The 24,663-nt window shown below is 39.0% G+C and overlaps 1 protein-coding gene across 1 annotated transcript; it reads left to right on the top strand.

Annotated features, from left to right (window-relative positions):
- The first annotated feature begins 16,659 nt into the window (after nt 1-16,659).
- Nucleotides 16,660-24,505, top strand: cmc1 (C-x(9)-C motif containing 1). The gene is made up of 4 exons (XM_071468775.1): nt 16,660-16,806; nt 17,286-17,378; nt 23,487-23,577; nt 23,807-24,505. The coding sequence occupies exons 1-4, from the start codon at nt 16,785-16,787 to the stop codon at nt 23,925-23,927; spliced, it is 327 nt and encodes a 108-aa protein (XP_071324876.1). The 5' UTR covers nt 16,660-16,784; the 3' UTR covers nt 23,928-24,505.
- The last annotated feature ends 158 nt before the right edge of the window (nt 24,506-24,663 follow it).

Here is a 24,663-nt window from a genome sequence, read left to right as displayed (position 1 = left end):
CACCCCCCTTCAGAAATGTCTTAAAGTCCCCCTCCACTCATAAAATCAAATTTACATATTGCTCCTTCAATTGAAATTTAGACCTTAATTGAGCAGAATGACGTATGTGCAGAGTTTGACACTAGAAATGCTTTTCTCACATTCATCTGCTGAAGGGGGAAATTTCCTCCGTGCTCACCTTAAATCTCAGTTTAATCTGATTATGTATGAATATGATTTTGTGACATCATAAGTGTGGAGCGAGTCACAGCCCAAAACAGCAACTTACACAAGTGCAATGTGGAAATTTGGATTTTGAAAGAACTTTTTATGATGTAACTGAACTTTTGTGGGAAAACTGTATCAGACACAAATTATAACTCAAAGCTGAGTATTTTCATATCATTAAACCATGTCAGGAGAGAATCTTTAAAATGTACTCAACACATACAGGCATGGGCCCATTGGTTGTTGACTATAGCTCTCCTTAATGATGAAAACACTCTCATTTCATCTTAAATCAGCTTATCTCATTACTAAAAACATACCTTCATTTTTATAACCTCTACACATCACATAATGCTGTTTGGCTTTTTCGTGTTTACTGGGCAGCCTCTGTGACTGGCCTCACTCCGTCACACTGGATGAGCAGCTTCCCCTAGCTGTGCCTGCTTTTTGACACATCTAAAGGGCTGTTTCTGACATCTTGCCATCCTGCCGCTCACCTCTCCCGCAGTGCTCATGCCAGGCAGGAAAAAGCTGGTGACCTGGCCGTCACCGCCCTGCCCTAGGCCACTGCCACCCTGCCGGTAGCAGAAGGTCTGTTGGTCTGAAGCCATGCCAGGAACTCTGCCCGCCACAGCTTGTGATGTCACGACAGACACGCTCTCAGAGGAGAGTTCTGATTGGCTCCGAAGGTTTGCCTTTCTCACTTCCTGGGAAATACCCTCTCAACAAGTTACAGACATACAAATCTAATTAATTATCACTTTAATTGAATGTTATCTCGGCTGTCTGCCCTCATAACTGATTAGCTGCCCTCTCAGGACATACAGAAATGCAGCAATATGTTATTCCCTCATTTGATAACCCCAAAAAACCAAAAAAGAAAAAAAAAATTATAGTCACGTGCTATGAAGCAACAATGGAAAACAGTAATAGACAGATCATTAAAACACCTTGATAAATAACTGCTATAACCATATTACCATATTATAGTGGTGGCAAATTGTACAGTACTTTGGATAAAATCTCAATATAAATACAGCCATAACAAATACTAGTACACTTATTTCACAAACTGATATTCACCAATGATAGTCTTTACAGTAGGGCTTCAAATGTTAGAAGATGAAGGCCTCTTGTGACCTAATCTTCAATCCCCCCCCCCCCCCCCCCCCCCTACGCTTACATTTATGGTTTGGTCCTACATCCTGTTAAGAGTAGCAGCAGGAGCGGACCATCACATTTGGTGCTCAGCGTGGGGGCGGTTGGTAAGCTGTCATGTTCCAGCTATCCCATGGAGATACACTTCTGCCTCTCTGCGAAGATTTGGTGTTTTCTCATTTGCATTTGCTAATGAGATCCTGTTTGCATGACTTTATACTGGAAGGCTATCTCTCCGAATATCTCTTTACAAATACAGGAGGTGGATGAAATCCTATTTATTTAACTTATATTAACCAGATAGTCCCATTAAGATTATGGATGTATATTGCAGGAAAGACATGGCTGAGAAAGTAGCATTATGATCATGTAATGCTTCAGCCATAAAATGACACATTCAGAAAACCTCTTGTCAGATACAACAGAATTGTAAGTATTTGTAAGTGGCATTCAGCTTCTTTTAGCTGTGGATTCTCAAATGTATGTAAATCAGGAATTCACATCACATTGGCCATTTTATGGCACCAACTACATTTTCTGTCACTAGTGGAGCAACAATTCTAACAACCTCAAACTGATACTGTAAAAGCTCTTATGCTGAAGACAAAACACAGCTCTGTGTGAAGTCTTCCTCATCTAGTTGAGTGTTGTCCAAACCAAAAATAAAACACCTCTCATTTCTCATTTCTTACTGTCTGTATCTAAGTGCCTGAGCCTGCCCTCGTCAGCTCACCCTGATCACAGCTTCACACAAGAGATTTATCTTCCCAGAAGCTCTCCTCAGCCAAGAGCCATGACTCCCAAAATCACTTATCTGACGGCAAGTTGTAGAAGTTTAAGGCCAAAGCCAATTAAAGCCTGTTCAGAGCACTTTCTCGTTATCACCCAATCTGTACTGTTAAGAATTCTTGCCCACCAATCTGCCAGTGTCAGCAGCCCCCCAATTTGATCTCAGGTCACAGTCAATTGAGCTATTGCCTTGATAAGAGTTGATCCTCAAAGACAGTGATGACTTTAAAGTCAACTGATATAAACAGACACTTTGAAAGCTTCTAACATGTTCAGGTGTGAAGCCTAAAAAAACTATTTGAAGAATCCAGACTCTAATGCACCCTCTGCTTCATTTACATCAGTTAGTGGTTAGGATGACCAACTTTCAACCAGAAAACTCAAAGTTCCTGTTGAAATGCTGCTGAGCAAGTTATTACTTTCACTGCATAGAGGTCATTACTGACCTTTGACCTCCCTGTGAAAGAAGGCAGTCACTTGAGCCCCTTTTACACAGCCTGTTCAAGGCAGGAATGTTTCAACTTTATTCCGCCTTGCTGTTCTGTATAAAAGGTACTAACATGGAATAGGGGGGCATTGTTGTTCTGCCTTTAAGCTGTCGGCAGAGGCACTCAAAGAGCCAGATCGAAGTCTGTGTAAAAGGGAGTTCTGGCATTGTGTTGCAGTTGTGTTACACGTTGCACCTCTGTTTCAGGAACATTGGCATGCTACTATTTCAGGCTACCTGCACACTAAAACGTTTTTGTTTTAACACAAAAACGGTCTCCATCCAGACAGCGTTTTAGCTCCATATCACAAATAATCTCCATCCATACTAACACACCTGAAAACGCATATCACATACACTGGACAAGTGTGTACCAGCATAAACAGGAAGCAGATTGTCTAGTCTTTTCAGGCTGAATAAGACCCAATCAGGGAATGGATCTTTCCAAAGGTCTCTGTTTCTGCCTATACACAACACAACAGAGTTTTCAGACTAAAACAGGGCAAGCAGTGTTTCTGAAAGTCTCTATTTTAGCAGTTGAAATCTCCAGTAGTGAAGAAAAAGTGATGCTGTTTTAAAACTAAAATGTATTAGTATGGGTGTACCCCAAAATTACACACTGGGGTGGCATCATGCCGGCCCTCTTTGATACAAACAAAGGTGGCATAACAAGGGGTCTTGATAACAATATAGTGTGATCTCTATATAAAATAGGCTTAGGAGAAATCCCTACAGGGTTCGACTGAGCACCACATTATATAATTAGGACAATACTAGATATAGTAGGTCACATCAATAATGAAATTTCAAGTTTATCAATCTCTGTAATGTACCATTTCTCTCAAAGAACAAATACATTCTTTATATTGTTTTGAAGAATATCCCTTTGTCCAGTGGGGTGGAAAGAATATTTTCTGCATTATGTCCCCTCTTCGAGCAGATAGGACCCGAGCATGTTTTTCTCATATGGAGAATCTGCTGACTGTGGTATCACATTATGATTAACAATTTAACTACGATCCCCTTCTTTCCAATTGTTATTCCACAGATGACTATGAATAAGAGTGAAATGCCAGCGACGGCACGCAGGCTTCATTAGATTTGTTGATTGATTTATTGTTTTCCATGGTTGTAATCACTTCCCCCAAGGTAATTTGTAAGCTCTTTATGGTTCAGAGGTATAAGCCTGAGAGTTAATTAATCGGCTTTGTTTAGAAGTTTGGAAGGCAACAGTCTTTGTGACAGAATCTCCTCTTTACCACAACAAAACATCAAAACTAAGCAGGTAAACAGACATAATTATATCTGGATGATTTCTAGATGTTTTGCATTTTCCTTGATTCATGTTAATTTTCTTCTCGTCAAATCCAAATTTAGGATTTTGTCATGTTTCAGAGGGCAAACTCTTCGGCATCTTGTTAAAAACTACAGAACAGTGATTAAAAAGTTGTTCTTCAATCCAAATCCAATCAGTGGTCCCCAAACAACAAACAATCTGACACGGCACATACAACACTTTAATACCTAAATTGTCAATAAAATTGTCTTCCACTGAAGATTTTGTTGCACATTTTGTAGTATTTTCCAATGATTATAACCAGAAGATTTTTTACAGTGTACTCTCACACATATTGTGCTTTTATTTTTGTGCTTGCCCCTGAAATCAGCCCTCTTCATCCAAAAAAAGCTAAAGCATTGTTACGCTCAACTGAAGTAAAGTATTATCACCCCAGAATAGGATAATACTACTTTTATGTCCTGACCCAAATTTTAGCTCTTGGCAGAAGCTAACGTGACACACTGTCCCTGCCCCCCCCCCCTCACACACAAAACCCCTGATATTGTCTGGCCTTTGTCAGGCTTAATTGAAGTCCCGGCTTGCTTTAATTGGCTTTTCGATGGTATGTGAATGGGAACTGCTGTTTATGGGTTAAGTGCATCTTGATCAGAGCTTTAATCCAGTCATTAACAGAGAAACATGAGGTGTTGAGAGCAGCGAGGAGAGGTTGATAATTGAGAGGCTGCTTCCTTGCTCCCTGCGCTATGTGTGTATGTAGGCAATGTGTATGTGCATGTGTATGTGTATGCATATACTTACTTTAGAAGTGCTAGGAGATTTGCAGGACGAACTGGCAAGACAATATGAAGCAGGAAAATCTTCAAATATTTGGCAATGTGAGTGACATTTTATACACTATAAGCAATGACAGAAACAGTTGCTTTTCATACTTTACCATACACACACATTTTCCTTATGGTTATACTAAATATAACTGTGGGTCTACTACACCTGGTAGAACAAAATGCAAAGGATCCAAAGATCAAAAATATGCTCTCTGCAGTGCTTTCAGAGCAAAAGAGAAATTTCCTCAGAAAACGTAAAAAAAAGTGTTTTCTTTATTTCAGACCATACCTGATGAAAATATATACCATTACTGATAGTAAAAATAGATTCTTATTGTCTACAGAACAGATCTCCTCTATACCCGTCCCATTCCTCTCTATTGCTCAGCTGTCAAATTCTCACTGAGTTTTTCTCACTGTATATTTTAGCACCTATCCTCAGTGTGAGGCCTGTGTTCTTCCGTACCCCCACTCTTGTACCCGTCTCGCACACACACACACACACACACACACACACACACACACGGATGCACAGCGTGTTGAATCAACGAGTCTATATTGAATAAACATGCTGCTTTTAGATAGGGTCCTGATTTGCATCATTCTTTGCAAAGTGTGTTTTTCACCATTTTTAGTGTAATTTATTACAGACTTACACACATTTACTGATCCTATAAAAGCACTGTCAATTGCTTGCAAGCCTTCAGTGCTAGTCACCTTCTCAGAGAGGATCATTGGCAAATAAAGCCCCAAAAGCAGTCCCTTCGTTTTCTGCTGGTGGCATAGAAGATGAGCAAATTAGATTACCAGGAGGAGGTGCATTTAATATGTGTATTCACTAACACTGCGGTTGGATATTATTGCATTCATTGTGACTCTAGCACTGCATTGGCCAAAGAATCCTTACTGAATTAATTTAGACTTTGCTTTTAACAATTTTAAGTAGCAAAAGTTGGAAATAACTTGAGTCAATTCAAAGAAATGAAATGTGCAAGGTTTGTTAGACAGTTTATGTATTTGCAAATGTTTGTGCATTTATTGTTGCTATTAAAAAAGAGGGTAGATAAAATATACAATTCGATTTGACAGATTTACAGATTTATTATTCTAATCTATTATTATTATTTTATCTATTATTTATCTATCGACTCTAACTCAACTTCAGACTCAACCCTTTTGTTCACAGGTGTGTACATATGTACACTGACATTTCATTATATTTCGGGTTTGTGCAACACCTTGCATACTGTGTGTGTGTGTGTGTGTGTGAGTGATGTCTGTTTCTACATTATTTTAAGGTGTGAAAGGCCTGATGACAAGATGAACACTGTGGGCCAAGCTTGACCTCTCCCAAAGCTTCACCACACATGACTCTCCCTGTGAAAGTGTGAAAACATTTACAGGCCATTTACAGCACGAGATGACACTTCCTCCCAGGTCAGCAGGCCACACACACACACACACATACACACACACACACACACACACACACACACACACACACACACACCACAGATATCTGTCAATTCAACAGACAAGCCACATCTCTCTCTAATTCTGACTGAGAGAAAAGAGGAAAGTGCCTCTTGTCTTGGGGACTCGTTTCATTAGACAAAATGAAGTAGAAAAGAAAGGTGGCTGAGAAGAAAGTGTCTGCATGTTGTGAAAGCCTTTGAAGAACTTCTCTGAGCATACATGAAGGAAGCACGGACAAAGAAAGACGTGTTTTTAGCATGACTGTACTGAAGCACACTGACTGCAGGACTGATAGAGTGAAGACATAATGCTGCACTTTCTGGAGTCTGGACAGTGCTTTTGTACATTTCAAGTCACAAATGTGATCTTACTTGAGCACACACACAAACACACTCATACACATATACATGCACTCTGATGGACATACATCGTTAACTCTGAGATGTTATAAAAACTTCTCTTTATCCATTAAAAAAGTATCGATCTTTTGCTTTGCCTTCTCTACTTGATAGTTTTTTTTCTGTCATAATGGAAAGTCTCTGTGGCCATTTCTTCAGCCTATTCTTCATTTGGAGTAATTATAGATGGAGAGGTAAAAGATGTTTTTCCCCCTTCCTTTTCTTTTCTCTGTCCTACCTATCTTCCTCTCCCCTGCATGCATTCAGCGGAGCTCTCACCACTGCATTTTTATTAGGGACGTGTCTGAAAGGCTCTCCGCAGCATGTGGTGTCCTCTGACCATTCGCTATGGCTGCTTTTTGTTGGCATTAACAAGCCAAGCAGCCAAGGATAGCTTTTCAACAGGTACAAACTTTTCTTTTTAGATAATTAACCGCATTCAGACACTCAGCGCAGTGGCGGCTATGTGGGTACAGAAACCCAGAGAGGATCATATTCTAGAAAAAAGGACAGAGAAAGGGGAGAGAGATGGAGAAAAAACTTGATCAAAAGACAAGATGTTCTCTTTTGGTGTTGTTTAGTACTATTGGATTCTATACCAAACTCCTATTCAAATGGTGTGGTCTTCATTTCTGTTCTCGTCGTTCTCAGCTTTGTCCTCTTCATCTTTTCACCAAGATGGACCATGTAATGAGGGAAAACTCTGGTCATTGTAGAGTGGTCAAAGGTTTTCTGCCTTAATGAATGGAAGAAACACAAGAAGGACTGAATGCTCCCCCTCATTCCTGCTTGCCTTGCCGCAAAAGCCCCAGGATGCCTCCTGAAGAAGGCCTCCTCCATCCATTGCCGTCTTATCTCTTGTTAAAGGGGGCATAAAGCGAAGGCAGAGGGGAAAAGTAATTTTCTTCCCCTGTCTATCCATTCTTTTGGTGGGCTTCTTCCACTTTTTGCTGTGTACTTTCATAAAGCTTATAATTATCTTGGTGAGAGCCCCTCAAGTGAGAACGAATGGAGTCTTTGTACCCTTCTCTCTTCAGCCCTCTCCTGTTTCTAGGAAGAAGGAAGTCATATTAACATTTGGTCTTTCCCTTTTACAGATGCAGTGAGAAAGCCAGATGTGTCTCTAAAAAAAAAAAATCCCTTTTAACAACTTAATTTTACAAATATATTTTCAGAATCACTGCTGAGCATGTCAGAAGAGGACAGGAGGATAATGCAGTAACTTTAGGGAGCTATTAAACTTTTATCTCACATTAATGTTTACCCGTCATTAATCAGCAGATCAATCAATCATTTGTACATGAGATATGCAGCGCTTTTGTGTTTGTTTTTGTGTTACTCTAATGTTACTGCTTTAAAAAAAAAAAAAAAAAAAAGTGTTATAGTGTAAAAAAGCCCCAGAAAATCATCTCCAGTGCAGTACCTACCACAACCTGACCTGGTGTGGCAATAACAATATCTTCACTGACCTGGCAGCAGAGATCACTGGTTAAGGGTCAAACTCTCTCCCTCTACTACCTTCCTCCACTCACCCACCTACCCCTCCCTCCATCCCTCTGACCTCCATCCCCAACTCTTCTGGCTGATTACTCCTAATGTAATTTTAATTAAAAACTGTGGTGTCAAAGGGTTTAGCCTGCCTGAGAAGCGGGTGCAGATTGTGGCACAGTGGCAGACCCCTTCACTTGCTTGAGAGGAAATGCATCCTGACATTGCTTGGGTGGTGCCAACACAACCAAGAGCCAGGTTAACCAAAAAGGCTTTCTGGCCCAATTAGATATCACCGTATCACTTTTTTCAAGGTAAGGTAATGGGATTTCAAAAAATATGGTTTATTTCAGTTATTGTCACATTTGAATTGTAAGCTCAGATGTCTAGTAATTTAATATCATATACTGTAATATATGCCAAATACTATAATTTGGTGCCATTAATGCTCCACACCTGCACCAGTTGGGCTGTAAACTGTTATCATCATAAAAAAAAAAAAAAGTCAGTATCCTTCCTCTTCTGTGAGACATATCATGTCTGGTTAAAGTACTGCGCTATATGAGCTAAACAGGAAGACAACAGAAGCTCATGCTTACCGTCAGTCATTCTAACAAACTCTGTCACAGATCATCATCACTATCTCAGCAGAACATTTACAATCTTGAATGACATAAATCAGCACCAAAAACAAGCAAGAAGAAAAGGTGAAAAAACCAAGCTGTGACTGATTCCTATATCAAGATACACTAAGTTGACATTGACAATAATTGCCACTTTTCACAGGGGTGACCTGAGGAAGGCACCCCACAGCAGGACTCAACAGCAGAGGTCTGCCTGTAGGTTTGTAATCCCCTCACCCGAGCTGTTGGATTATCTGCTCTCCGTCGACCCTGAAGAGGCTCCCCGTGGCTCGGGCTTAAACACTCTCTAAAATCTCATCTCCACACCCCATCTGCCGGCCGAGCGACGTCTTGGAAGTCACAGATACAACAGGGTGGGGATCGAGACGGCAGGGCAGACGAGGAAATCAGAACACACCTCCTCCCTCTCGCTCTGGATCAGTGCGACATAGATAAGGAGCCTCGGAGAAACCTGCAGCCTGGCTTTTGCATTAAGTTCATCAAAATTACTTTAAAGATGTTTATACTTTCCACTGTGGTACAAGTTCAAATATGTCCTAGTGCTTGTTGCAGGAAAGGCTTTATCTCCCTCATTGCAACAGATTTTCCTCCACTTTTTTTCAGTGCATTTAGTGGATTCTACATTAAATAAGACGCATAAATCATATACCAATTCCTGGTATTCTGGAGACTCAAAAGTACAAGATGTGTCTGTATCAGTGACCCTTTAACATTCTCTGACAGGGGCCTTGTTTTGTGGCCGTCAGTGGACAGTTGGAAGAGCTGGTGGTTGGCCCTGAGCAGTGAGGCATGCAGTAAGAGGGTTTAACTTTGCTAACCTCCTTCTGCCAGGTTCATGGGGCCCTGCTGCTTGGGTAATATTGGATCAGTGTTGGGAGCCCGTGCCCCTGCCATATCAACCAGCACGCTACTTGGGGTGGTGAGCACTGTAGAGCCAACTGGACTTGGTTAGGGCTTAGTTATTGTATTATCTCCCATATTCTTGAAATTCCCCAAATGTACAATTTATCTGCTTTTTTCCCCTTATCTTGTACGGCATTTAATAAACTTGGATATTGTTTCAAAGGCACACTAAATAAGATTTTTAATCTTACATGACACAAAAAGACAGTAACAGATATGTGGGCATTGATCACAGTTATTGGGGATCAACAAATACTTTAGGGTTAAGATTTGGATTTAGAAACGCTGCAACCACTGGCTACATGTGCAGGAAGCAGTCTGTCATGCAGAGAAAAGTCAGTAGATGGATTAGTAAATAAGATACAGTAACTATAGGTTTTTTTTTTGCATACACATTGTCTTTGTTTTATGTTTTACAACTTACATGAAAGTTTGCACTTTGGACAAGTGAGTACCTGGTGTTCCCTTTTGCTGACATTTTAGTAGATTCATAAGAGTGTTCAGTGGTCAGGCAACACTGGCAGAAAAAATAATATGGAGCACAAAGAAATTGTTTGGTGTTGCACAGTATACATGAAAGGTGGTGATTCCTTACAACCATTTGGATAATCTAATGGCTTTATTTTGTTCATACCACTCTGTCCAAATTACTGCCTTAAATTAAATTGAACTGAACTGAATTGAAGAATTCTGCAAGTGGGCAGAATTCAGATAACATTTTGCGAAATATTTGCCCAGAAAAAAGAGTCTTCCAAAGCACCCAGTATATCACCAAAGCATTCAGATTGCCATTGTGCCATTGTTCTTGATTGCTAAGTTTATAATGAAAATATGACTCATACATTCTTTGTAGAGGTTACCATTCACGGTGCCAGAGACTTGTTGAGAATATAAATTACAAATATTTGTGGACTGCAGACTTACACTGAATTTTTATTTTATTTTTTTATTTTTTTGCAGAGACATATCATATGCAGAATGAAAAATGTCAATTAAAGCCCATGTGTTGTCAAATATTCAAGTGAAATTAAAATATTGTTTTCCTCAGATTTGGTTGAGCGGTTGTGCGGTCATTCGTATGAGCGCCACTTGGCCCTGTTGTGGATATTTGGCTGGTGCTGCAGTTTGGGGGAGATCTGCTGATATTAAAATCTGCAGATGCCCACCTGGTGTCAGGAGGGATGGAAACAGAGGAGTGTGCTGTCTGGGAGGTGTTTGGTTGGGCTTGGAGATGTGTGTGTCCATCTGTCTATGTGTCTAGGGTAGAGAAAAAAAAAAAAAGCATGTGCAGAGCATACAGGTGATGGTTTGTGTTTTCTGTTGGTTGAGTCTTTTTTTTCTACTTGTAGATATCATTGTTTTTCTCTTTTTGGCCTTTGATTTGTAGATGAAAGGAACATGCTTCTCCACAGAGGAAGGTTGCAGCTTTAACGTTGTAAGGTCAGAGAACCGTGTGAACTTCAGTCAGACAGGCATCAGAGTCATTATATCTTATCTAGCCCCTCTGCTGATGCTGTGTGTGGGTGAGTGTGAGTTGTGAAGGCGCACTGGGTGTGTGTGTGTGTGTGGTTTGAATGTGGAGGTGGGGAGCTTATGCCTGTTTCTTACTGTAGTTGAAGTCAAACTCTAAGTGTGAAGATTGTCTTTTGCTTCAAGGTGTGTGTGGGTCTGTGAGTGTGTACCTGTCGCTTTGATTGAACAGGTGGGGCCTCTTTGCATGGGATCTAGACAGCTAGTTCGCAACACAGCTGACTGTGGTCAGGCTTACTGTGCTCAACATGTAGTGGGGTGCAGGTTCAGATACTTTGTGGTTGGATGTCGATGTACCATCAGGGGTATTTTGTCTCCATTTTACTGCCATTTTATTTCACTGTTAGTTCAAACAATAGATTTTCTTGTGGAACAATGTAAATATTACATTAGATATAAAAAGAAAAAAAGAGAAAAACTCCATGAAAGATTTCAATAACTAGATCTTGCAAATCCCAAGCTACATACATTTACATTGTTAATGGAAATATTGTTCCCTTTGTCCCTGATGCTATATACATAGTCAACAATTTTACTGCCTCAACCTGTAGCCTACTTCATATGAGAATCTAACTTCAAGTAACATTCTGTTAAAGGGATATCCACAAGTAGCTCATAATAATCAATTAAAATGTTACACACCTTTTTCAGGGTAGGAAACGTAACCTGTCATAGTAGGAAAAGCACAGGGGTTACTAATAACATTAATGATGGTGCCAAGACTGGAGGACAGTGAACCAGCAGGAACAATACCCTTAAAGACAAGCAACTAAATATAATTCAGCCATCATTATTTACACATCAATTGTCACATCAATAAAACGTTATTATTACATTACTTTTAATGGCTTACATAATAGCAATATATAGATATATTAATTTCCCCTACATTTACTCTGGACTAGAAACAAACAACAATAAATAAATAAATAACTACCTGGGAAGCAAGACCACCATACTATACAATGCAGTCTTTTACAACAACATCTCAATTCAATTCAATTCAATTTTATTTATACATTTATTTATACAACAATCATAGCATACATTATCTTAAGGCACTTTACAGTATAAGTTAAAGATCTTACAATATTATAAAGAGAAACCCAACAGAACCGAACTTGAAGAAAAAGAATGAGAGTAGAAAGGAAAACTATTACATGCAGTGGTGTGATATAAATGCACAGAGAGAGAGAGAATAAGAGAGAGAGCAAGAGAGAAGAGAGAGAGAGAGAGAGAGAGAGAGAGAGAGAGAGAGAGAGAGAGAGAGAGAGAGAGAGAGAAGTGCTCAGTGTGCAATGGCCGTTTCTGCAGCCGCTCCAGCCTAGACACATAACAAAGGGATGGTCCAGGTCTCACCTGAGCCAGCACTAACTATACACTTTACCAAAGCGTAACAGTTAAGCCTTATCTTAACCCAAAGTAGGACCATCCTACTTTTAGAAACTCGAGAAACCATAAGTGGGCCTGTACTTTAAGAGCAGTGTGTTCTTTTGGGATAACAGGGTACCATGAGGACTAAGGTATGATGGAGCTTGGTCATTAAGGTCTTTGTACATGAGGAGGAGAATTTTGATTTCTATTGTGGATTTTACAAAAGGGAAGTGAAGAGAAGCTACCTTAGGAGAAACACGATTGCTTTTTTCTGTTATTGTCTGTCAACTGGAGGCATTTCAGGGAGTTACTGGGACATCCTGATAATGTTGAACTACAGTAGCCCAGTCCAGTCTACAGGTAACAAATGCATGGATTAGTTTTTAATCAATCTTATTTTGATACAGGATACTTCTAATTTTCACAATATTGTGCAGGTGAAAGAAGGCTGTCCTACAGACTTGTTTTATGTGTGAGGCATAGGACATCTTCCGCTCAAAAATGACCCCAAAGTTCCTTACAGAGGAACCTGAGGCCAAGGTAATGTCATCCAAATTACATGAAACATTTAGGGACAAGTACAATAACTTCAGTTTTGCCTGAATTTAGAAGTAAAAAAATTCAGATCATGCAGGCCTTTTGTCTCTACGACATGCCTAACCCTAATCCTAACTGTGTCTTGCTTGTTTAATGTAATGTCTGCACTATAGATGATGATTTTGTCTAATGTTTTGGTGAGATATTGGATAGTCTGAAATGTGACCCAGATTAAACACTGCTTTTTGTAATATGTCAGAAGCCAAAAAGGTTGGAAACCACTGCTGTAATGATTACCAATGTGTTGCATTTGTTATATAGAGGGCTGCAGGAATCAGTCCTAAAACCTGAAAATAAGTTGGCATTTTTGCACCTCCAGTTTCCTCATCCTGAAGCCTATGGATTTTTTCAGTAAATACACAAGTTGTGATTTTTTTTTTTTGAAGGTTTAATATGTTTTAGAAAAGGTGGTTGCTAACAAGTGGCTAAATGAGATTACTGAGGTTGTCAGGGACATTCAACATCATCACACCGAACATGAAAGCCTGCTACTCACCAGTCTGCTTTGACAGCCTTGTTGTGTTTATAGTCCTGCTCCTTGCAAACTACAGTATTATAAAAATGTCATAAGGGGAAATCCTTCTGTAGAAGAGGTAAGAGCGCTAACCCAAATGACAAGTTGGTAGTTCAGAGGTGGTTACTCTGAGGTCATGTTAGTTCGTTTGTAGCCTAACATCAGCTTTTTACTTCTGGCAATTGTTTTTAGGCTTCAAAAATCTGCAGTAATCCAAAGCCAAATGGAAAAATCCAATTGGCCTACAAAAAAACATGATCCATGTAGCACTCTATTATTCATTATATGCAAATTCTTACATAAATTTACACAAAGTAACTAGTAATTAAAGGTGGAAGAATAAAGTAGCATAAAAGTAGCATAAAATAAAAAAAGATAAAAAAGTACAAGTACCTCAAAATTGTACTGAAGTACAGTACTTAAACTACTTAAATAAGTACATGTATTTATTACTACTATTACCTATTACTACTTACTTAATTTCTTTCAACCACAGCTTATCCAGTTAGTTTGCTTTCAGCACACATATATCTTAACACTGTTAACAACAAACAACGGGGCTGCTAATTATAAGAGCTAACACCAAAAATGTAAAAGACTAACTAAATCACCACAGCCACACAAAAGACTATTGATTATAATGAAACAATAATATAGATTATAATAGATATAATGAAATAATTATAATGAAATAATAAACTCTATATTGATGTCAAAACGTATCTACAACAACTAATCCCCCATTGTCTCACTGCTCATGACTGAACCAGTGTTTACTAAAACACAATCTTACCTGAGTATTGAAATGCCAAGATTAGAAATTGAGGGGCTAACATTAGTTAGCTAGTCTGTAACTTAAGGCAAAAGTTAGAAACTAGCTAACATTTGCGTTCATCTGTATATACGTGTACTTGTGTGACACACAGGGACATAGACTTGAGGAGGCAAGCCACTGAGGGGAGTAAGGCAGGCAGACGAGAACGTAGACATATACAGTCAGTAGATGCTGCATTGGTCAACGTCTCCATATTGGACTGGGTGAGACTGACCTGTAAACATACACAAGTAAACAGACATTTTATAATTTTATAGTAGTAGTGTAATAGCCTAATAAACTAATTATATATATGTAGCTAATGTATATATATGCATATGTTGAATAGCTAGTAGTTTAATTTAGTAAATATGGTAAAAATAGTCAATAGAATAGTGGTTGGTGAATAGTATAATTATATAATAGTATAAGCAGTGCAATAACACATAATAGTATAATTAAACAAAATGATATGATAATAATAATAGCATACTATACATACAATAAATACAAATATAGTAATGTTGTGTGTATCGTGCAATTAAACTCCATATATTGTAAGAGCCAGTCCAATATGATTTTGATTCAACTACGGACACCTGAGTGATTAAGAAATTTTAACTGATAAAAAAATGCCTTTTCTACAATGTAAAAAAACTTTCTGTACATTTCATGTACATTAAATTTTATAGGGCTGTCTCCACAAGTATTAACCAAGGAAGATAAGATAAGTGATGATTTGTCTCTCCAACAGTTACAATTTTATTCATAAACAAAGCCCTGGAGTCAATAGTACCGAGAGTTAAAGGAGTACATGGCTCAATAAAGCTATGACTCTCTGTTAGCCTGGCTACAGTGCTGAAAAGAAACCTGGGGTCAGTCTTATATTCTTCTGTTACTGATGAATAACAGGTAGTTCTGGCTTTTTCAAAAAAAAAAAAAAAATGTTATGTTCTTTCCAGGCTAGTCGAAATTCGAGATTGGGGGAACGCCACCTCCTTTCCAGCTTTCCTGATGTCTGCCTTAAAGCACATGTTTATGAATTTCAAGTACATGTTTGTGCCTCCTCTGATTCACTTCCTTCTTTTTCAGAGGGGCAACAGTGTCAAGTGTCATGTGCAGTGAGGCTGCAGCGCAGTCACCAAGATCATCAACTTGTGTGGGTGTAAACTTTAGAAAGCTATCCTCTATTATCTTGACACATGGCATTGGACTAAGTAACAACTGAATTGTTTCCTAAATGTGGTTGCATTGCTAAAAATGGTCAGACAAACATGTTTTGGGGAAATATTATTTAATGTTCAAGTTTTATGCCGTATTTTAGAACAAGATTGAGGCTGTGAATAAAACAGCGAATAGGTTCATTTACATATTGGGAAAAAACCGGTTGAGTCTAATAGTGAATTAAATGCAGAACTAAGGCCGTTGCCATCAGCGTCTACATGAATGAGTTAGTTCTTAGAACATAATTATAGATTTCAACATTCATGTAATGCTGACAGTGACAGCCTTAGTCCTGCATTTAATTCCCTTACTGAGGGTTCAGATGGATGACATACATGAAGTAACTTGTAGAGCTGTTATTTGCGTTTTCTAGCTTTGTGTGAAAGACTAAGAGTAATTCTTTCAAATGAGTAATAACTAAGCTTAGGTTTAGGGATGATTAATAAGCTGGAGTGAAAAACTGCTGTGATCCCTCTCGGCTTGTGAGAGTTAATATAAGTAAGGGTTGCTGATTCATTTAGACTCACATATTCTTCTTGCCACGAATAATAAAATACACCATAAAACATTTCCAAGTGTTGGATATACAGCTCCTTGACATAGCTTCACCAAAACTGCAGATCTGAAGTTTTACAAAGGCAGTATTTCCTTCAGGATTATTGTATTCAGCATTCACTTATAACTGAATGCCAGACAAGAGAAAAGAAAAGTTTATCATTATGATTATTATCATTAATAAATGTTGATTTAGGAATAAGTCATTATTGTTATTATTATTATTATTAATATTATTATGTTCCTAATATTATCCCTCTCTTTATGTCCACACCAAAGACGATCTTAGAGCTAAATCACATTTACATTTATACGAACTCTTGACTCGGATGCAGTTAATTCATATTTTGGCCCTGCTCCTTGTGTGACTCTGGGACTTGTAGTTTTTTTTGGTTTTTTTTTAAAACGCCGTCCTAATACGTCAGCGGAAGTATTTTGAGCGTACGTGACACGGACCTAGGTCACATTGGTTCAGTTTTGTAATGTTTTGAGAAACAGCACCATGATGGAGGCAGCTAACGCAGGTATTGAACATTTGTGCTGTCTTAAATGCCTGCCGCGCCTTTCGTGACACAGCGTTAGCCCAGCAGGTTAGAAGATAGCCCGCTCTTCACGCAGCTTCACGCAGCTTCACGCAGCTCTGTGCGCCGAGGGAAGGCTGGTCCATGTTATGTGCACTCGTGTAGCTAACGTTAGCATTGTAGCTTAAACTAAAGTGGCGACCTCTACGTAAAGGCTAAATGAATCATAATTCAAGTGCCCACTAGGTCGTACGCTTTCCTTTGTGGTCTAAGTTGACTTTATATGCCTGAGTGAGCGTAAATGAGTAATAGTGGTGAGGATAACTCTGTAGCACCAGACTGTCACTTATGTGTGAGTGCTGAAGCAAAACAATTCCCACGCTAAACATAAATGAGGATCCAAGTGGGGTTTGTTACGATGCTGGCTTTGGTTCTAATGGTTAACTTGTGCATCTCTCTGTCTTTTTGCCCTGTTTCCTCAGAGGAGATCCAACTGAGGCATGTGGAAAAAGATGTTCTGATCCCCAAGATGATGAGGGAGAAAGCCAAGGAGCGTTGTGCTGAGAAAGTTGAAGGTGTGTGTGTGTGTGTGTGTGAGAGAGAGAGAAACTGACCAAGTTCCTCTTTTTCCACCTATAAGTTCAACACAAATATCAGTTCATTTAAGAAAAGCAGGACCACAGCCAGTCTTGTCTTGTGTTTGCTAATGATTTTGCATTTCCATTATACATGGATTTGAACTGGTTTGCCTTTATTTTTTAAATGCAGTGTTATTGGATCTGTAAGAAAACTAGAAGAATGTTTCTGCTATCAGTCAAAAAGTTAAATAAATCGTATGACTATGAAATTTAGACTTTTAAAGCCTAAGTGTAAATGATAGTCACCAATCATTCTGTCCTTTTATGCACATAATGCATCTATTGAGTGGTGGTTCTTATCTTTTCTTTTGACATGTCACAGTAGGAAAATCACAGCTGCAAAAAATCAAATAATGATGGCTGAACATCATTTAGCTGCTTCAGTTTCATGATTCTGGCATTGTCCAGTGTCACACTGTCAACTGAGCCATTGTTAATGTTATTAGCAACACCTGTATTCCTGCTATGACAAGTCAAAATGTGAAAATGGCTTATAATACCAGTGAGGGTAGACTAAATATAAAAAAAAAAAAAAAACGTCCCAGTATAATGCAATACAATTGTACAGCACTAGTACAAACTACAGCATCTAACGTGACTGTTAGACACCTCAACTTAAGTTTCAGCAGAAACTCAGAATTATACATTTTTTAGAAGCAGGATTTATTAGCTGTTGTATTAACTGCAGTAGTTTTAGCTAGGTGTACCGCACAAACTGGCAACATTGTATCAGTATTTATGTTTTACTTGTCAATATTAAAAATGCAATAGAAAGAGAATTTTACACAAAACATAATATTACCCGAGTGACCCTTTATCTACAGCAGTAAAGTTCATAAAGCACAATTTTTCTTTTTTATAAACAATTCAGTTGTAGTTTCATCAGTCCACAAAACATTTTCCCAGTAGTGTGGAGTGTCAAGGTGCTCTGTAGCAAACATGAAGTGTCTTGTGATATTTTTTTGGAGAGTACTGGCTTCCACTCTGGTGTCCATAGCAGGACATTGTGCTCGATGCCACCATGCACCATGATTTGAATGTGGTCGACTCATGAACAGAGATGTTAATCAGCTCTTTTGTTTCTGTAAGCCTTATAAACGGATCATGGTCAATATAATTTGGCTTTTTTGACAAGAATTTACAAAAAAAAAAAAAACAAAAACCAAAAACCCTTTTTAATGCCAAAGTGAAAACAGATTTCTACAAAGTAATATCAATTAAATAAAAATATATAATGTAAAATAAGTGATTGCATAAATATTCATGCCGCCTACAAGTCAGTATGTAGTAGATGCACCTTTGGCCACAATCACAGCACTGAGTCTGTGCGGATAGGTCTCAGGCTTGCACATCTGGACAATGCAATTTTACTCCATTCTTCTTTGCAAAACTGCTGAAGCTCTGTCAGGTTGCACGGGGCTCGGGCGTGAGCAGCCCTTTTCGAGCCCAGCCGCAAATTCTCTATTGGATTGAGGTCATTCCAGGATGTTCACTTTTCGCTGTATGCTTCGGGTCATTGCCTTGCTGGAAGATAAATCCTCTCCCAAGTCATAGCTCTCTTGCAGACTCAACCAGATTGTCCTCCAGGATTTCCCTATATTTTGCTGTTGAGAAGCATCCCCACAGCATGACGCTGCCACCACCATGCTTCATGGTGGGGATGGTGCGTTTGTGGTGATGTGCAGTGTTTGGTGTCCGCCAAACATAGCGCCTAATTTGATGGCCAAAACGCTCCATTTTGGTCTCATCAGACCAAAGAACCTTCTTCCAGTTGACCTTGGAGTCTCCCACATGCCTTTGGGTGAACTCTAATCAAGATTTAACATGAGCTTAAATCAAACAGTGGGTTTCTCTTTGCCACTCTCCCATAAAGCTTTGACTGGTGAAGAACCCGCGCAACAGTTGTTGTATGCAAAGTCTCTCCCATCTCAGCTGCTGAAGCTTTTAACTCCTTCAGAGTAGTCATAGGTGTCTTGATCACCTCCCTCACTACTCTCCCTCTTACACCGTCACTCAGTTTGTGAGGACGGCCCACTCTAGGCAGATTAACACATGTGCCATATTCCTTCCATTTCTTAATGATGGATTTAACTGAACTCCAAGGGATGGTCAGTGACTTGGAAATTTATACTTTTCAATAACCATTTCTCCGAGTTGCTTGGAATGTTCTTCTGTCTTCATGGTGTAATTGTAGCTAGGCATACTGATTAACCAGGGACTAGACCTTCCAGACACAGGTGTCTTTATGCTACAATCACTTGAGGCACATTCACTGCATTCAGGTGATCCCCATTTCACTAAATGTGAGGCTACGAGCACCAACTGGCTGGACCTCTGTTGAATTGGGTTAGTCACTTTAAAGAGGGTGAATATTTATGCAATCACTTATTTTACATTATATATTTTTATATTTTATTTATATTATTATTATGTAGAAATCTGTTTCACTTTGACCTTAAAGATTTTCTTTTTTTGTAAATTCATGTCAAAAAAGCCAAATGATATTGACCATGATTCCCTTTATAAAAGCAATAAAAGGGGAAAACATCCAAGGGGGTGAATACTTTTTATAGGCACATCCAACTGTGGACTGATGAATACTCTTTGACATGGCTTTGAAACTCTCTCAGCTTCAACAATTCTTGATCATAAGTTGTTTGTGACGTCTTGTCCACATCAGATACACACACATTCTTTCAAGCCTACACTGTGGATGTTTGAATGGTTTATTTACTATGGACAAGAACAATATAAAGATTTCTGAGTTTTTTTTTTTTTTTTTTTTAATAGAATGTGTTTGTTCATATTTATAACTTAGATGCAGATCTGACCATATTTATGGACACAGTTATACATGCATACAGATAATTTCAGATTTCACTTACTTTCTCTTTGCCAGGAAGACAAAACCCTGCACCAACCCAAATTCTTGTATTTTCCAGAAGAAGAAAATTTAAGAAAAAGTAGAAAAAATAACCTTCATTAAATAGTGCTTGTCCATTTAAGGTTAGGAATTGGTATTACCAAACCTTATTATCCTCTGTAGGAGTGAACAGTGGGTTTGCATGTCATTAAATATGAGGATTATTGATTTGGAGATTTTAAGTATTAAAATTCAGTTGTCATTACAGACAAGCTTCAGACTAGGATCCTGCCACCCACCAGTTTTGTTCAGTTTTATGGGCTTTCGAGGGCTATAAAAATAACGGCATGTATGGAAATTGAAACAGCAGGTTGGAAACCCACATTTGCAGATAATTTGAAGATAAGGTTGATTGATGTTTCTTTATTTATGGTTTACCCCCTGCAAGTCCCCAACTATACATAATACGTAGGTAGGAAAGAAAACATGTGGCCTTTTCATGACATATTTCGCTAACAACTAAAGATTTTGTCTGCAGCCATTCAAATCTCACCCTCTGAAAACACTAAAGATGGATCATTGAGGCATTTGATGTTAGTTCTTTTTCAAATAGTAACTTTCAGTTGAAGTTGTCATATTTGATCATTTTAACATAATTTTGACACTGGTAGATGATACTCAATCTGCAACCTGTTTCAATGAGAGCATCTTTGATCTGTCCTGTCGAAGGAGTCTTTCTTAACCTTCATTTTCCTGCGTCTTGAACTTTGAACTTTTTCTGGCTGTTTCCTGCCGCTGTGAACACCTGCTTCTGGAGTCCACTTATTTTGTCTGAACTGAGGAGCATGCCCAGTGACGTGACACCAGCTGCCACTTCATCTGCATGGAGTGGTGGCTGCAGCTTTGCTCGTGTATGTCCCGTCTGCTGCAGCAACACATCAGCTAGATAGTGACTAGGTTATGTGGTTACAAGAAATCAGATGACAGCCATTGTGTACTGTTCACATAGGGAGACAACGCACATGAAGCCTAAGGTGGTGGGACAGACAGTGGCTGTGGGTAGTGGAAACCCCCCTCACATAACTAGCTTTTCGTCCCACTCATTTTCACACCTCCATCCTCCACCCTCTATCATCTCATTCTCTATGTTTGTGTCTGCACTGGGCTCCCGCACGTGTGTCTATGATTGTGTTTCACAAAGAAAAGTAAAAAAAAAAAAAAAAAAAAAACAAGAAAAAAAACACAATCTTCGAGTGTGTTTTCCTGTGTTATCTGTCTCTGCATATATGCCTTTACCCACCCCATGGTTGTACATTGTAGGCTTTGTTGTTGAAGCAGACAAGTACTACTGACCTGTACACAACATCTTAGTAGTTTCATTTTACCTGATGTGATTTTTCCTATTGTGTTGATGATTCATGTCAGTTCTCTCACACGTTTTTCAGAACCAAACCAATTAACATTGACATCGATTCAGTGACATTGACTACTGTTATGTTTTAGCAAGACTTTAATTTGCAGAAACTGGTTATAAATTGGTTGTAAATTTGATCCTGAAAAATTCAAAATATGAAAGACAAATCTTAACTGAAACATTTTCCCTTCTTATGTTTACTGTTTCATTATTATTTACCTTCATTGTTAAGAAATAAAGTCTTGACATTTATTTTCTGTTATATCTAATTATGTATTAGAGGTTCACACCTTATATCTTTCTCTAAAGGATCAAATCTCCCTAAATGTTCAAGCCCCTAGCTTCTGCTTTCTTCTAACTGCTGAGCTGCACTTCTGCATCTATAAAAATGGCACACAAAACAGCCTTAAGTGAAGGTGTCATCGCACTTTTCTTTAGAGGGGCCTCTCCTGATCACATAGATTTGCCTTTGGTGTAGCTGCGATCAGACAGGCAACCCTCTGCAGCCGCTATTAGTACCATGGGACAGGGATGAGGCGTTTTTGATTAGATTAGTCGCACTGTTGTGCTTCTCTAAATTGGTTTTGCAGTTGGTTTTTTCACAGCTGCATGATGACAATGTCTGTGTGATAACCATACTGATGCCACTGATAAAGGTAATTACGGTGTCAGTTTTTTGTAAAGGGGACATGGGAGGGCAGTGGTTTTAATTAAAGCCTTGAGCAAGAACTTGCTAACAAGGTGAAGACTCAGAGTCTTCAGCACCTTGTTTACAATGAGGACCTTGCACGTTTAATCTGGAATACACCTCAAGTCAGTGTTTCGTGTCCCTGAGGCAGCCTAGTGGGGGACCTTTGATTTTTATAAGTGATAATCACCATCTTTAGTGCTCACCTAATTTTGGTTGCAATTGTTAAGATATTTGTTTTGCATTAGGTTTAGGCCTGTGTAGACGACATGCAACAAAGGTAAAACATTTGTTTAATTAGATTTAAAGTCATATTGTCTCAGGTGCTTTGTATGTGCGTTATTTTTATATATATTTAACTTGTGCTTTTAAACATGATTTTATGTAATTAACATCTATACAAACTTAAGTCTGTAAAGGTTTTCAAAAAGTCACAACATCATGCAAATGTGTGGCTGTCAGCTTTGGCAGTTAAAGACACAGCCTTAAGGTCACATATTTTGCATGCCTGATAATGTAGTGCCTGTGATTACTAGAAACACTTATGCTTCTGGCCTAGTTATTGTTAATAACCCTGGTTAACCCCAGGCCTGAGTGGGCACTGTGATCAGTGAAGCATAACCTATATTTAATCCTCCAGGAGGGGGGAAAGACGTTTTTATATTTGCGGGTGGGGGGCTGGATGTTATAGAGCCAGTGTGGAGACAGAGACCACAGATATGACCACTTTGTGGCCAGTACAGTTAAATTCAGTCGCTATGTGAATAAGGAAACATGGGTTTCATCTTGATAAGCGGGTTGGCAGCGTGACCTATGACCAGGTTCCTTCTTGTGGTGGAGTGTGAAGATGAGGCCTGTCTTGGTTTGCTTGCAGATACTTGTTTTCTTTTCTGTGCTTGTACTCTAGGACCATATCATATAAGCTGTAAGCTAGGCTGTTAATAGATTGGAAGCAGGTTCTATTATTAGGTATGTTTGAGGCTATTGTATGTGTTCAGCAGGTCCCCCCCCTTTTTTTCTTTTTTTTTTTCTTTTCAAGTTTTTACTAATTTCTCCCCCTATCTACCACCCTCCCTCCAGCCTTCGCCCACTGCTGTAAAGAGTCTGGTTTCTTCATGGTGTTTAAGTGTCGAGCGGAGAATTCAGCGCTGAAGGAGTGTCTGACACTACAGTGAGTATTTTGCAGTTTCCTCTGCAACACTCAGCACTTGCACACCAAGGTGGCTTCCCGTGTGTTATTGCACCACGTGTTATCCCACCAACACCTTGTACATGGGCTTACCCGCTCTCTCCCGCCCTCGCTGACACTAAACTGTTGCCCATCAAGTTTCAGCAATCTCAAACCCATGTCATCAACATGAAAGTGATAGCCAAACCAGACATCTTCTGTCTTCCACCAGCTACAAGGACCCTGCGTTCTTCGAAGAGTGCAAGCAGGAGTACATCCGAGAGAAACTGGAGTTTGAGAGGACGGGGATCCCATCAAAGAACAGAAAACAAAAGCTCCCAACTAGCATGTAATTAACAACATGACACCCGCACAACTTCCCTGCTTTGAAGGTGAAGGTACGGAGCATGAGGCTCCGACCAGAACCAGCGCCAAGTCCTGAAATCCGAGGTTACATGGCCATCTTGCAGAGTTGTTACTGATGAAGTCACACATCTGTGTTTTATTTCAATCTGTTGTATGTGTGACTGAAACTACTTTGGTGTGTGAGAGTGGTATAAAATCCAATAATGCCTATTTTGTATGTTCTCCATCACATGGCCTCAGTTGTTGCATTCGAATTATCTTTCTCACTTGATTGAATCAGCAGCATTTACATTACATTTACCAATGAGCTTATTGATTGATAAGTATGCAGCACTTCGGTGGTGTGCAGTCTGTTGAACACTCTGTGGTATGTTTACATTCTACATGCAATGACAACTGAAGTGGTAATGAAGTGTCTGGCTTGTTTGTAAAAGATCTCAACCAATCAAGAAATGAAGCCCAGTTATAATACCATGTGATCAGGTGACATGCAATGAAATGTGACATTGTAAATATTCTGTGGCAGTAAACTGTATATGTAACAAATTAAACAAAGTATGAATCATTTATGCCTGCATTTTGTTCCAGAGAAAATTTGACAATCCTCTGTTTTATTCAGTCAAACATTTTACAAATTGAATGACATTTATTCCAGTGGGGTTTGGACACTCTTTTCACTTATGAAAAATGTCAGCTCACATTCGGGTGTCTTTATCTTAAAAT

The sequence above is a fragment of the Trachinotus anak genome, unplaced genomic scaffold, assembly GCF_046630095.1.
Source record: "Trachinotus anak isolate AG129_WGS33_773 ecotype Australia unplaced genomic scaffold, CSIRO_AGI_Tana_v1 ptg000032l, whole genome shotgun sequence".
In the NCBI taxonomy this organism is placed as follows: Eukaryota; Metazoa; Chordata; class Actinopteri; order Carangiformes; family Carangidae; genus Trachinotus; species Trachinotus anak.
Note: the sequence above shows the minus strand (reverse complement) of the source record. Positions and strands in the feature narration are given on the sequence as shown.